This window comes from Heterodontus francisci, chromosome 10 (assembly GCF_036365525.1).
Source record: "Heterodontus francisci isolate sHetFra1 chromosome 10, sHetFra1.hap1, whole genome shotgun sequence".
Classification (NCBI taxonomy): Eukaryota; Metazoa; Chordata; class Chondrichthyes; order Heterodontiformes; family Heterodontidae; genus Heterodontus; species Heterodontus francisci.
The window spans coordinates 45,068,007-45,083,907 of NC_090380.1; the positions used below are offsets into that span (position 1 = coordinate 45,068,007).

General features: G+C 40.9%; 2 protein-coding genes across 4 annotated transcripts in view; one reads left to right on the forward strand and one right to left on the reverse strand.

The window, feature by feature from the left end:
- prrg1 (proline rich Gla (G-carboxyglutamic acid) 1) overlaps positions 1-9,822 on the reverse strand; it is a 44,942-nt gene extending 35,120 nt beyond the window's left edge. Inside the window, exons 1-2 of the mRNA XM_068040549.1 lie at positions 9,739-9,822; positions 169-209 (exon numbers count right to left, since the gene is read on the reverse strand). Coding sequence (XP_067896650.1) covers positions 169-178 — 10 coding nt within the window. The 5' untranslated portion in view covers positions 179-209; positions 9,739-9,822. The remainder of the gene's footprint in view (positions 1-168; positions 210-9,738) is intronic.
- A 2,886-nt stretch (positions 9,823-12,708) lies between these two features.
- LOC137374438 (cilia- and flagella-associated protein 47-like) overlaps positions 12,709-15,901 on the forward strand; it is a 777,638-nt gene continuing 774,445 nt past the window's right edge. For 2 of the 3 annotated variants that reach the window (XM_068040550.1, XM_068040552.1), the window contains exon 1: positions 12,709-12,926. In XM_068040550.1, the coding sequence (XP_067896651.1) occupies positions 12,783-12,926 (144 nt within the window). In that variant the 5' untranslated portion in view covers positions 12,709-12,782. The remainder of the gene's footprint in view (positions 12,927-15,901) is intronic. The other variant, XM_068040551.1, reaches the window with a different exon arrangement.

Genomic DNA, 15,901 nt, shown 5'->3' on the forward strand with positions numbered 1-15,901 from the left:
ATATACACAAAACAAGTAAAATATATTTCATGTGACCAAAAATCATTTCTATACTCAATAAAATTGGAAACTTGCTATTATGTAAATTGAATTACAATTTAGGATAAACTGTTTGACAATACCAAAAATTCAGCAGAAATTTAATTCAGTAAATGATTCAGTACTTACCACCCTGCATGTTTCCTTTTTGGAATAAAACTTCAGAAAGTCTGAAAGCAGAAAAAGGTACGTAAGCATAGCTGTACTTGTGTACAAATAAAACTCCACTATACAGTTTGGAATTAAAATGAGGAAGGACTTGTTTGAGTAGTTTCTACAAATATTGGAGGAATTGATAGTGGTCAAAGTACTGCAAGTTGACAAGGTCCTCCTCTGCCCCTCCCTCACCTCACTGCGGCTGAAACCATCAGCTACGCCATCGTAGCTGGTCTAATATGCACTCTCCCTTCATTATTAGCAGGGCATTCAGTCATCTGGAACAGCCTCCCTAATTCACTTAGTATTATGTGAAATTTTCCTTAAGATGTGTCCCTGGAATGGCTCCCTTGGCCACCTCCTACTGATAACTTTTAAGTAGCAAAATGTCACAAAGTACAAGTTGTTCTCATTTACTAACATCTGGAGTACATTTTCCGTACCCATAGAACCACAGAAAAATTACAGGACAGAAGGAGGCCATTCAACCCATCGTGTCTGCACCAGCCAGGAAAAATAGCCGTTCAATCTAATCCCACCTTCCAGCACCTAGTCCATAGCCTTGCAGGTTACAGCACTTCAGGTGTATGTCCAGGTACCTTTTAAAAGTGTTGATATTCACTGCCAGGCAGAAACTTCCAGACAACCATCACCCTCTGGTTAGAACAGAAACAACTGAGGAGCATGCGATCAATCACACAGACAACCCCAATGTATTGTTCTGGAAGAATTGCGCAATATTGTACAATGATTTCATCAAATTAAATTTTCTATTTGGAGAATTAGATTTATTCCTCACAAGTGTAAAAATTAAACTATAGCCACGTACTCCTTTTTTAAAAATAACTATATATTGTAAACTAACTTTAAAATAAAAACCAAAGCTATACATTTTATATGCCCTTAAGAAATAAATTTTCGTTGAGGTAGGCAGTTTCCTTTACCCATGAAATTATTCAAAAGTTAATTTTGAAACTCAAGGAAGAGAACTTAGATCATACATAATAAGGCACAGTCAACTTAGTTAGATTGCTAAGCAGATTGCCTTTTTTTAAAAAAATGGGAGGTACTTTATTCTCGTTTGAGAATTCCTGTATTTTTTTTTTAAATTTACTTTTTTACTCTTAAATTTAGTCCAGCTCACTTGGCCATATCTCCCTACTCAATGAATGAAAGCCAAATTGATGTGTAAACTAAGGAATGGAGTTAAGACTGCAGTTGGACAGGATTCCACAGCAGTAGGTGGTGCCCAAATTCAAAATGTCAGTCTCAATAGAAGTGTTACAAGTCTGACTGTTCTGCAACTGGAAGATACCATAGTGGTTAGAAAGTAGAATTCACTACAAGTAGTTGAGGTGACTGGCATAGATGTATTTAAAGGGAAGCTAGGTAAACACACGAGAGAGAAAGGAATAGAAGAACATGTTAATGGAGTTAGATGAAAAAGAATGGGAGGAGGCTAGTATAGCATAAACACTGGCATGGACCAGTTGCTGAAAATACTATAACAAAAATCACAAAATAAAATTATTATACTGTTTGGATTGTCAATTGAGGCATAGCTCCAAGAACAAAGTTAAAGAAATTTTGCATTAGGATGTTTAAAACAACTGCTTGATAAAAATTGACATTTAAAGAAAAACTTCCTAGGTGACATCTTATTGAATACCTTTTGTTACATAAACTATTGCCATTTCGCATTTTTAAAAACTTAGTGCAAGTACCAGCACATGTTTATCACATGCACACAATTTGCTATTTGGCCTAACTTTGAAGAAATCAAACGGCCGTGGACAAGGTGGGAATGGGAGGGGGTATAGTGGAAGGTAAGAAATTTTTTGTTTCAAATATTTTGGATGAAGGCACTTGGAAATTAAATATTTTTCTGCCGCACAAACCAAGTGTCAGCATCAGGCATTCCCATGTCTGCTGTGGAAGTTGGGTCCAAATTACGCACCACCTTATCATGTTAAGAAATCACAAAGCATTTCACAAGTAATGAATTAATACAAGTAGAATCACTTGTAATATAGGCAAACCAGCAGCCAATCTGCACACAGCAAGGTCCCATAAACAGCAAATGAGGAGAATTAACAATTAATCTGTTTATTTGTAATACTTGTTCAGAAAAAGATGTTGGGTGGATCCCCAACAGCAAAGGTCCCTGCACTTCTTCACAGGATCTTTTATGTCTACTTCAACAAGTTTTGGTTTAACATCTTGTTCGAAAGACCTCTTATAACAAAGCACTCCCTCACTATTGCACTAAAGTTAATAGAATCCTGGTCTCTTCCAGTTGTCATGGAAGTGTAGTTTTTTTTCTCCTCTGATTAAAACTAAGGGGGATTATGTGCCTTTAAAAGAGAGAGAGACTTTTGGATTCCCTGCGCACAGTATGCCAGCAGCAAGCCTGTTTCCAAGGCAACAGCAGGAGAGAGAGAGAGGACCATTTGCTGTAATGTATTAGTTACCCGTGTGTATATATAAAGACTAGCTGAAACCAGTCTGTTCTGGAAACCAGTGAAGCATGCTCACTGAAGGAAGGATCCCTCTCTCCAAGCAGAAGGATCTACTTTGGTCTACAGCTGTGTATTGCCTAAAGAGGGAAAAATCCTGGAAAAGTACATTTGCATTGTTGGAGAGAAGCTTCTACTGAAAGACTGCCAATTTAAAAATCCAAATAGACCTGTTACTCCTTTTTGAAAGAACTGTGTGGTGCCTGTTCCAAGTGAACACCTATCCATGAAAGACTGTCCGTTGAATTCACCCAGAGACTTAGAGTGGCATCTGACTGTTTGGCTCTGGGACACCTCACCGAATTGGGAATACAATCTACAAAGACTTACAACCTAGGTGATTTATTTATTCCGAACAACTCTAATTTTATTGAAACCGGTTAACTGTTGGTTTTTGAATGCATGTGTGTGTGCATGAAGGGTAGGATAAATAAGAAGTTATAAAAAGGTCTTTAGACATAGATTTATCTCCATATTGTTTAAGATTTAGTTTATTAATAAATAGTTAATGTTATTGTTTAAAGATACCCGGTTTGGTCTGTTTTATTCGGGGTGGGGGGGGGGGGGGGGCTTAATAAAGTGTTTAATTTGGAAAATTTCCAGTAGGTGGGAAAACTTTAATAATATACTACAACCTGTTGAGTAATGGGACTGAATTGACAGTGCATTCCTCCTGCCTCAGTCGTAACACAGTCCAATAAGAGACTAATTCAGTTCATCTGGCCAGCCTTAGTATTAGGGGATTTTTCAACTTTCAATCCAAATTGGTTTTGAGTACTACCTCTTTATTGATACTAATTACTTTCAGTTCCTCACTTTTACAAGTTCCCAGTATTCCTGGGAGATGTTCTGTGTCTGTCTTCATGGAGGGAGGAAGACAAAGTAATCGTATCATTTGTACACAGACATAGCTGAAATGTACCAGTCACCAGCATGCTAATTTCTCTGAAGAGCCTAAAATAAATTAGTGAATATTTTACAAATACTTGTGCAGGAGGGCATTTTAGTGTTTACTAATAGGCAAAAAGCCAGTTGGCTCACAGTTTGGCAATTTACAAAAAGAAAAAGTCTGATGACAATTAAAAACTAAAGTACATTGATAAACGTGATTGGAGGATGTTTTTTTCCTCAACCTAATCTTTGGAATAAGAAATCACAAATGACGAACACTTGTTAGTTCATAAAAAAAGTACATGAAATTGAACCAATGAATAACTTATCCACACAGCTAGAAAGAATCTAAATCAGTACTCTGTCGCATTTTCTAATTTACTGTAATTTCAAATAATTTTTAAAAACCTGAATATTCTGCATACGATAAATTTTTATGTACTCATCTTTTTAAAAACACATGAAGGCATGTGAAAAAAGAGCATTTCATATAGTTGGGGGAGTCTGATATCTACACCGGTATCAATACGTTAAAAAAAAATTAAACACTAGCAGCCCCTCTTGGCATACATGGCAACAACAACTTGCCTTTAATGAAGAAAATCATCAGATAAATATTGACATCAAACCAAAGAGGAAGCTACCAAGCGTAACTAAAAACTTGGTCAAAGCGGTAGGTTTTAGGGAAGATCTTAAAAGGAGAATGGAGGCAAAAAGGTTAAAGAAGGGGAGAATTCCAGAGCTTAGTGCCAAGGCGTCTGAAAGTTGCGCTGCCAATGGTGGGGCGATGAGAGTGTCGTGGAAACATGTTCACTAGCTCAGTTCAGAGGCCAGTTCGAGGAATACGGGGTTCTCAGAGGGTTGTAAGTCTCAGAGATGAGACAGGTTGAGGCCAGGAAGGGATTTGAACAGGAGGATGGGAATTTGAAATTGGGAAACACTGCAGGACTAAAATCCAATGTAGGCCAGCAAGCAAACGGGCAAGCATGACTAAGATATGTGCAGCAGGTTTGTGTGAACTGGAAGTTTATGGAGGGTAGAAGATGGGAGGCCAGCTAGGTGAACACAAGAATAGAATCATAGAGTCATAGAAAGTTTAAGGTACAGAAAGAGGCCACTTGGCCCATTGTGTCTGTGCCGGCTGAAAAACGATCCAACCATTCTAATCCCACCTTCCAGCATTTGCAGATTACAGCACTCCTTTTGAATGAGTTGAGGGTTTCTGCCTCAACTTCCCTTTCAGGCAGTGAGCTCCAGACCCCCACCACCCTCTGGGTGGGAAGAGTTTTCCTCATCTCCCCTCTAATTCTTCTACCAATCACTTTAAATCTATGCCCCCTCGTCACTGACCTCTCCACTAAGGTAAATAGGCCTTTCACCTCCACTCTATCCAGGCCTCTCAAACTTTTGTACATTTCAATCAGATCGCCTCTCAACCTTCTCTGTTCCAAAGAGAACAGCAGCAGTCTATCCAATCTTTCCTCATAGCTGCTGCATTTTTCCAGTCCTGGCAACATTCTCGTAAATCTCCTCTGTACCCTCTCTAGTGCAACTACATCCTTTCTGCAATGAGGTGACCAGAACTGCACATAGTAACTCATTGGTTAGGCCACAACTTGAGTATACAATTCCAACATAACCTCCCTGCTCTTACATTCTATAACTTTACTAGTAAAGGAAAGGATTCCATATGCCTTCTTAACCACCTTATTGACCAGCCCTGCTACCTTCTGGGATCTGTGGACATTCACTCCAAGGTCCCTCACTTCCTCTACACTTCTCAGTATTTTCCCATTAATCGTGTATTCCTTTGCCTTATTTGATCTCCCCAAATACATCACCTCACTTCTCCGGGTTGAATTCCATTTGCCACTTTTCTGCTCATCAGACCAGACCATCAATATCTTCCTGCAGCCTACAGCTATTCTCCTCGCTATCTAACACATGGTCAATCTTTGTACCATCTGCAAACTACTTGATCATGCTCCCTACATTTACATCCAAATCATTAATATGTATGACAAAAAGCAGGGACCCAGTACTGAGCCCTGTGGAATGCCTCTGGAAACAGCCCTCCAGTCACAAGAACACCCGCCAACAATTACCCTTTGTTTCCTGCCACTGAGCCAATTTTGTATCCACCTTGCTGCATTTCCCTGGATCGCATGGGATTTTTTTTTTTCAAACCAGTCTGCCATGTGGAACCTTGTCAAAAGTCACCTAAAATCCATGTAGATCACATCAACTGCACTATCCTCATCCATCTTCCTTGTTACTTCTTCAAAAAATTCAATCAAGTTGGTCAAAGAAGATCTTCCCTTAACAAATCCATGCTGACTATCCTTGATTAACCTGTGCCTTTCTAAGTGACAGTTTATCCTGTCTCAGACTAGATTATATAATTTTCCCACAACTGTGGTTAGACTGACTGGCCTGTAATTATTCAGTCTATCCCTCGCTCCCTTTTTAAAAGGAAGATACAACGTTACCAGTTCTCCAATCCTCTGGCACTACACCTGTATCCAGTGAGGACTGGAAAATGATGGTCAGATCTCCTGCCATTTCCTCTCTTGCTTCCTTTAACAGCCTGGGGTGTGTTTCATCCAGCCGTGGTGACTCATCAACTTTCAAGGATGCTGATCCCATTAATACTTCCTCCCTATGTTTATCACATCCAATACTTCACACCCCTCTTCCTTAATTACAATACCTGCATTGTCCCCCTCTTTCGTGAAGTGGGACACAATGCATTCATTAAGAACAATACCAACATCTTCCGCTCCTACACATTGGTTACCTTTTTGGTCTTTTATGGGCCCTAATCTCTCTTTAGTTATTCTCTTACTCAAATGTATTGATAAAACATCTTGGGTTCACCTTGATTTTGCTTGCCAATATTCTTTCATGCCCTCTCTTTTCTTTCCCAATTTCTTTTTTGATTTCACTTTCTATTCGTCCCTCGGCTTTCTGTAGTAGAGTTCTCGGTGTTGGACATAAGCTTTCCTTTTCTGCCTTATCTCACCGTGTAAGTTCCTTGACATCCATGGAGCTCTAGATTTGGCTCTCACCCTTTTTCTTTGTGGGAACATGTTTACTCTGAACCCCTTGAACCTCCCCTTTGAATGCCTCCCACTGCTCTGATACTGATTGACCTTCAAGTAGCTGTTTCCAGTCCACTTTCGCTAAATCACTCCTCAGTTTAGTAACATTGGCCTTACCCCAACTGAAAACTCTAATTCCTGTTCTATCTCTGTCCTTTTCCATAATTATGTTAAAACAGACTGAATTATGATCACTACCACCAAAATGCTCTCCCACTGCCACTCCTTCCACCTACCCATCTTAATTTCTTAAAATGAAGTCTAAAACTGCATTCTCTCTGGTTGGTCTTGCTTCATATTGGCCAAAAAAGTTCTCCTGAATGCACCTCAAGAATTCTGTTCCCTCAATTCCTTTCACGCTAAAACTATCCCAGTTAATATTGGGGTAGTTAAAATCCCCTTCTCTTACTGCCCGATTGTTCTTTCACTACTCACTCAGAGATTTGCCTAAACATCTGCTCTTCTATCTCCCTCTGACTCTTTGGGGGTCTATAGTACACTCCCAGCAGTGTCATTGCCCCTTTGTTGTTCCTTTTCTCAATCAATATGGCCGCATTTGATGAACCTTCCGACATACCATCCCTCCTCACAGCTGTAATAGTTTCCTTAACCAAAATTGCCACTGCCTCTCCTTTCTTATCCCCCTCCCTATTGCATCTGAAAACCCTGTAACCAGGAACATTGAGCTGCCATTCTTGTCCCTCCTTAAGCCTTTCTGTAATAGCTATATCATACTGCCATGTGTCTACCTGTGCCCTCAGCTCATCTGCTTTGTTAAACTCCTTCATTGAAATAGATACCCTTGAGCACTGCCAAACTCTATTTTCTAACCTTTGTTTCCTCTGTCTTCCAGACTCATCCATTAATTTTCTGCCTTCCATTTTCATTTCTGATTTTGTCCCAACTGCGTCCATCCTCAAGTCCCTATTCCCCCTACCAAACTAGTTTAAATCCTCCCCAACAGCACTAGCAAAATGTCCCACAAGAAATGGATGTCTGAAGGTGAAAAAGGCATGGATGAGGTTTTCTGCAATAGATGGGCTGAGGTATGTTCAGAGACATGCTATTTTACAAGTTGGAAATAGGCCACTTTTGTGATGGAGACAACATGCGGACCGAAATATTAGTTCAGAATCAAATAGGATGCCAAGGCTGCAAATAGTGCCTTCAACCCAAGGCAGAGCCTGTGAAGGGGGATGGAACACGTGACAAGGATATGTAGTTTGTGTCAGGAACGCAAGTCAATGACTTAGGTTTTCTCAAATGTTTAACTAGAGGAACTGTGGCTTATCTAGGCTAATGACACAGAAGGAGTAAAAGGGATTGAGAAAACTAGTGGTGAGGTACAGTTGGGTAGCTTCAGCATACATGTGGAACCTGATGCTATGTTTTTGGATGATGTTAAGGAGCAGCATGTAGATTATTATTAGTCCTTTCTATTTCTAGATTGAAAGAAAAATACTGCAATGCTAAAATTCTGTTTCATGCATTTTCTGTTTTTATTTCAATCAGCAAGTCTGGCAACATCTATGTGAAAGAAACAGAGTTAACGATTCAGGTTGATGACCTTTCATCAGAACTGGAAAACAAAAGTTAAGATGTCTCATTTTACTCTTCTCTCTTCCTCCAAATAAAAGGGTAAAAGGTACAGGAGCAGGAAGAGAGGCAATGTCAAAAATGCTTTGTCTACAATTGGACAGGTTAAGAGTTGGTTCAAACAAAGACAATCCCTCTCAATTGGGCAATTGAGTTTTGGAGGAAGATAGTGTTGTCTACAGTGTCAAAAGGTTGCAGAATGGTCAAGAAGGATAAAATGGGTTAGTACATTATAGTCATAAATCAGAGGAGGTCATTAGGTAGTTGCAGGCAGGGAACCTAGAGTTGACAGAAAGACGGGCACAGGTTTGGAAGGCAACAGAACATTTAAAAGGACTTGAGAGGAAAGTGTGGTTGGAAAACGAGGCAGTAGTTTTCAATGACAGAAGGGTTGATGGTGGGGTTTTTGAGGCGATGCTGATGACTATAGTTCTGAAATGGAGGGAGCACTGTACAAGCAAAACCATTTACAATGTCACATTCCTGACCTCCGTTTACTGTTGGGAGAGACAGCAAGTTAAACACTTCCTCTTTGGAAGAACAAAACCAAACGTAGACTGGTTGATCTATCCCAGATCTACAACAGCTGTTTGAAGAACAAAACTGGCAAAGATCTGAGAAAAAGCTTATAACAAATGCTCCGTGGCACAGTAGAGAAAAAAAGTGTACATGCCTCTTATTCAAAGTCAAAGCAAAATTCAACAGAAAAACCAACTTGTGTTGTGCCTTTAAATGGAGCAAAGTAAACTGTCCCAAAGCACTGACGGCATGGTGAGCTGAGGGGGAGGGTGGAATGAAATGATTACATCAGTTATCAGGCTCAGTCATAGCAATCAAGATAAAATAGCTTTCCAACACTCACTGCTTAGGTCTCATGTAATTACTTGAACATAGTATTGAATAGCTGCTGCCCCTGTACTATATACACCCTACCTAACACTATATCTCAAACTTTGGAAGGAAAGTACACACTCAATAGAATACCATCCCAGATTATGTTTATAAATTACTCAAACTTCACTTTAATAGGGCATATCGCTAACCTCACCTTCAGCAATAATACATGCTCTTGGTACATTTCGCTAAAAAGAGAAGTATGACCAAAAAACCAATACACGGAACCTAGCATTTAACAACACATGAAGCGTCGATGTTTTCGCTAGTGTTTTAAACCGCCCAACTGCCTAACCCCAGCTGGAGACAAAGGAGTTTATTAAAGAAAGGATGTTCTTGCATTGATTCAACTCACATGATCGACACAGCATTACTCGGCAACAGTACAAACAATCAGAATGAAGGGAACATTCGGCACCATCAACTGCAATTTAGTTCACTTTTTCATGTAAACAACTTTTATATTAAATTACAGGTATAGAAACAAAAAAAATCTTCGGCCTACGGTACGAAATATACTCCAAAATACAGTACAGGAAACTTACCGCAGTTTATTTCTCCTCCCGCTCAGCTCCCACCTCCTTCAAAAGTTTCAATCAGCGATCCAGCAAGCGCATGCGCACATCCCAACACTCCACTTTGTCATAGCACGATCTTTAAATGGCCAATGTCCACTGACTGGAAAGGCAAAATCCTTAAAGGAGCAGGATCTCAATCCTGCTCTGTTGTTTTTACAAATGTAACTCATTTTGATATATGTCACGCTGATAAGCACAACTACGTTTTCTTATAAGGAGGGGTTTGGGATCTGTTTTATTCTTTTTGATTATAGATCTCACTCCTAACATTAGGCACTAAAGACGTTTCATACATATAAGTAAGAGTATGATGTAATCAGATTTTTGACTATTTCTGTGATTTTCTTTTGCAAACTCGGGAATGTCCTTGCTGGGCACCAGAAAACTGCAATAATAAAAACAGAAAGTGCTGGAAATACAGGTCCGGCAGCATCTGTGATGGGAGAAGCAGAGTTAATGTTTCAGGTCAGTGACCTTTCATCAGAACTGGAACCAGAAAAGTACACCTCCCTAAATTTAAAGAGGCAAAATCTGGACTGAACACAACAACAACTGGGGATGCAATCAATAATGACAAACATAACCAATACTGTAAAATCAAAAATAACATTTTGGCAATATATAGATGTAAGAGTGAGAAAAAATATAATGAGGCCCATGTCAAGACAGGAAGTGCAATACAAACTAGCATCAGTCTTCCAAAACATTGTCATTTGCTGTGTATAGGAAAAGGGTTGAAGAGAGGCTTGCTGGTTGCAATAAAGAAGGGACGATGATGACAACAAGGAGGAAGATTCTTCTTCACAACAGCACAAAGAGAATGCACAAAGAGGTGGATATGGAACAGGACAGTCAGCAGCCAGGGAAAGAAAGACACAACTTATAGCGCAAGGGTTTCAAAGAATATAAGTTGATGCACCAAATAAAGTCACATTACCCATTCTTTCCCCCATACCCTCACAAAGTTCCTCACTGTCCCTCTAAATGACTCTCCATCAAGACCACCAGAACTATTCGTGGCCGGCTATATGAGTTGAAAAACTGAGATGTGACTAAGAATCATAGAATGGTTACAGGACAAAAGGAGGCCATTTGGCCTGTCATATCTGTACTAGCTCTCTGAAGGAGCAATTCACCTAGTGCCACTCCCCGCCTTCTCACATAGCCCTGCACATTCTTCCTTTTCAGATACTTTACAAATAGAGGCATAGAGTACAAAAGCAAAGAAGTTATGATGAACCTTTCTGAATCTCTGGTTCTGCCTCAGCTGGAGTATTGTGTCCAATTCTGGGCACTGCACTATAGGAAGGATGTGAAGACTTTAGAAAGGGTGCAAAAAAGATTTATGAGAATGGTTCCAGGAATGAGGGACTTCAGTTATGTGGATGGATTGGAGAAGCTGGGGTTGTTATCTTCAAGAGAAGGTTGAGAGGAGATTTGATAGAAATGTTCAAAAGCATGAGGGGTCTAGACAGAGTTTATAGAGAGTAACTGTTCTCATTGGCATAAGTGCTGAGAACCAAAGGACACCGATTTAAGATGATTGGCAAAAGAAGAAACAGCAACATGAGGAAAAACCATTTTCATACAGCGAGTGGTTAGGATTTGGCATGCACGACCCGAGAGTGTGGTGGAGGCAGATAAAATTGGGGCTTTCAAAAGGGAATTGGATAATTATATGAACAGAAAATATTTGCAGGACTGCGAGGAAAAGGCGGGGAAATGGGATGAGCCAAATTGCTCTTGCAGAGAGCCAGCACGGACATGACGGGCCAACTGGCCTCCTTCTGTGCTGTAACCATTCTATGATTCTATTATTCTATAAGGAGTTGAGTGAAGCCTCTATCATTGGTACAGGATGTGAACTGGGTGGGAGCAGTGCCTTTTCTTAACTTGACATTCATTAAATCTTTTCCTGTAGCATGGCAGTGCTTTGCATGACGGAGGTTACATTGACAGCTTCAGCAACCTTCCTTGATACTGCGCCACCCTCTAATGATGCTTCTTGCCCTCAGTGTCTAATAGTTAATCCCTATTAGTCCTTACTTTAGCCAGCAAAATCTCAATGGAAGTATCAGATAATCTGCTGACTACATCAGGGCGCTGTTGAGGCCACACCTGGAGTAGTGTGTGCAGTTTTTGGTCTCCTTACCTAAGGAAGAACATACTTGCCCTAGAGGTAGTGCAACAACCATTCATTAGATTGGTTTCTGGGATGTGGGGATTGTCCTATGAGGAGAGATTGAGTAGACTCGGCCTATATTCCCTGGGGTTTGGAAGAATGAGAGGCGATCTAATTGAAACATAACAAATTCTTAATGGTTTGACAGGGTGATGCTGAGAAAATATTTCCCCTGGTTGGGCAATTGAGAACACGGGAGTCACAGTCTTAGAATAAGGGGATGGCCATTTAGGACTGAGATGAGGAGAACTTTCTTCACTCAAAGGATTGTAAATCTTTAAAATTCTTTATCCCAGAGAGTCGTGGATGCTCGGTCATTGAGTAGATTCAAGACAGAGGTGGATACATTTTGGTGTATAGGAAATTAAGGGATATGCGGATAGTGCTGAAAGGTGGAGTTCTGCCAGGAGTTCTAAAGTAGATCAGCCATGATCTTCAAACAAAACCAGCTATACCTTCACAAATGCTATTTCACATTCTTCGCTTTCACATAAATACATTTAAATTCGGCGTCTGTACATTCCAAGCTTCTCAATTCCGAAAAGGACGGAAATAAAAATAATTGACTATTCATAGATCCCCTTCTTCCAAAGACATCTAAAATACCATTTAGCGTTGTGCTCGAGATGTTCCGGGCGCGTGAAATAATTTTATTTCAGTTTTACGAATTTGTGGTCGAAGTACAAATTGCTTACTTTACTCAACTGTTGCTAGGTAACGGCGAATGCTTAGAGCCTGTGTTCCTTGGAAACGGTTTGTTGGGAACCAGGCAAAGGCAGCATTGCTGGAGAGGACAGGGAAGGGATATGTGAACCAAGCGGCCACAGAGATGGATATCGCAGGTGTGAGGCTTTCACATTCAAAAGTAACATTTATTGGTACTGAACCGGGAGAAATACACCGTGCTACAGTCACCTTGCAAAATATCAGCAGCATCTCCAAAATGATTCTCATTCACCAACCAAAGCACAAGGTAAGCCCGCTCTCCCGACCTAGAGCTGTTGGTGATGGTAAACTTTTTATATATTGTTACGACCAGATGAGAAACGTGTCTAGGGGTCTTCGGCTGTCTTTTCCTGGTCTTATTGTAACAGGGTTTTATTTTAAATACACTGTGTTTTAAGCTCCCCCTTGGCGAATCCTTGTTCACAACTTTCCAATTATAAGGCAAAGAAAAGAGCACAAACAGACTTTCTGTGGTTTAAAGAGAAAGATTAAATTTATTAAACCTTAAACTTAAACTCTAATATGATTAACGCCTATGGATATATGATGCGCCCCCACTAGCATGCACACGCCATACACACATGCAAATAGTGACAGAAAAGAGCAGAAGAAAAGATAAGTAAAAGAGTTTGAGGCAATATCTTGTCACTGTTTCTTGAGCTCGCTGTAGTCCTTGATTGAAGATATGGTCTTGCGTTTCATTGGGGCCCAGTATTCTTCGTAAACCTTGTTGACATAGGAGATTTTTCTCTCTCTGAGTTTACTTATCTTCACAAGATTCAGTTCTGTGGGAAAGAGATGGAGGCAGGCAGACAGGAGAGGAGGTAATTCTTGCTTCAGTTCCAAGAGAGAGCTTCACTCCATGAGCACATGGCTTTGTCTCAGTTCAAATCCTGTTTTCTCCAAATTAAAACTCTCAGTTCAAAACTCTGCAACAGCCAGTTAGTCATGTGACTAAAACTGGTCCGACCACTTCTGTGTATTGGGGAAGCAACTGCTGGGTCCTCATTGTTTCAACATTGTCTGGAACGATGCAAATGTTCTTCCTGTCAGGGCTTGTGATTTTAAGTTTTTGTTCATGTGAAATAATCTGTGCCTCAGTCTTGGCAGGTGGGGGGTTTGCCTGAAAATATACAACAGGTGAATGTGATGTAGGCATTGCAAAGCATCTGCTGTGGGCTATGTGAGTCTGCCAGACAGACAAGAAGGTCAAGGCAAGTAGTGCAGGAGGCCCCAGAGGGTATTCTACTTTCTAACCGGTATTCAGTTCTGAGGGTTCCTCTGGAGAGTGCAGTGAGAGTCATCAGTCATCACCAGAGCATCATGCGTGGATCAGCTGTGCAGGGATAGAGGAGAAAGAACAAGAGAGCAACAGTGATAGGGGATTCTAGTTACGGGAACAGATCGACGTTTCTGTGGTTGCAGATGTCATTCTAGGATGGTATTTTGCCACCTTGGTGCAAGGGACATAGGTATCACTGAGGGGCTACAGGGCATTCTGGAGGGAAAGGGTGCACAGCCAGAGGTCGTGGTCTACATTGATACCAATGATATAAGAAGAAATAGGGATGAGGTCCTGCAGGCTGAGTTTAGGGAGTTAGGAACGAGATTAGCAAGCAGGATCTCAAAAGTAGTAATCTTCGGATTACTCCCAAGGCCACGTGCTAGTGAGTATAGAAATAGAAAAATACACCAGATGAATGTGTGGCTGGAGAGATGGTGCAGGAGGGAGGGCTTCAGATTTTTGGGGCATTGGGACCGGTTCTGGGGAAGGTGGGACCTGTACAAACTAGACGGTCTGTACCTGAACAGGACTGGGACAAGTATCCTTGTAGGAAGGTTTGCTAGTGCTGTTGGGGATGGTTTAAATTAGCTTGGCAGGGGGATGGGAACCTTAGAAAGGACAATTTCAGGGCAGGGAACAGGGAGCAGCAAAATAGGTGAGTGACTCTGAAAGACAGAAGAAGCAAAGGTTTAAAGGTCTGCAGCAGAGGAATTTGGCAGTATTAAAGGGTATTTATTTAAATGCCATGAGTATAGTAAATAGAGCCGATGAGCTGAGGGCACAGATAGACACATGGCAACATGATATCGTTGCTACAACAGAAACTTGGTCTAAGAAGAGGCAAGAATGGCAGCTCAACATCCCTGGATGTCAAGTTTTTAGGTGGGATAGAGAAGGAGATAAAAAAAGGAGGGGGTGTAGCATTATTAGTTAAGGAATCAATAACAGTTTTGAGGAGGGATGATATGCTAAATGAATCATCAAATGAGGCCATATGGGTGGAGCTCAGAAATAAAAAGGGGCAGCCACACTACGAGGAGTGTACTATAGACCCCCAAATAGTGAAAGGGAGGTAGAAGAACAAATATATAGGCAAATTTCTGAGTGCAAAAACTCCAGGGCTCTAATAGTTGGGGATTTCAACTACCCCAATATTAAAGGGGTACAAACAGTGTGAAGGGCACAGAGGGGACAAAATTCTTGAACGTAACAACGTAACAGCATGGAACAAGCCCAACAAGAGGGGGCACAATTCTAGATTTAGTCTTCAGTAACAGTGGGTGACCATTTTGGAGATAGTGACCATAATACAGTCGGTTTTAGCATAATCGTGGAAAAGGACAAAGATAAAACAGGAGTAAAAGTCTAAATTGGGGTAAGGCAAATTTTATGAAACTTAGAGGTGACCTGGCGAAAGTAGACTGCATACAGCTACTTGAAGGAAAATCAGTGGCAAACCAGTGGGAGGCATTCAAAAGCGAGATACTACAGGCACAGTGCAAGCATGCCCCCACTAAGACAAAGTCAAAGTAACCCAGAGACCCAGGGTATTTCTCTGGGGACATGGGTTCGAATCCCACCACAGCAGAAGGTGGAATTTGAATTTAATTAATAAATCTGGAATTAAAAAGCTAGTCGAATGATGGCCATGAAACCATTGTCGATTGTTGTAAAAACCCATCTGGTTCACGAATGTCCTTTAGGGAAGGAAATCTGCTGTCCTTACCTGGTCTGGCCTACATGTAACTCCAGACCCACAGCAATGTGGTTAACTCTTACATGCCTTCTGAAATGACCTAGCAAGCCACTCAGTTGAACGTAACCACTACGAAGCCAATAAAAAGGAATGAAACCGGACGGACCACCCGGCATCGACCTAGGCACCGGAAACGACAACGGCAAACCCAGCCCTGTCGACCCTGCAAAGTCCCCCTTAC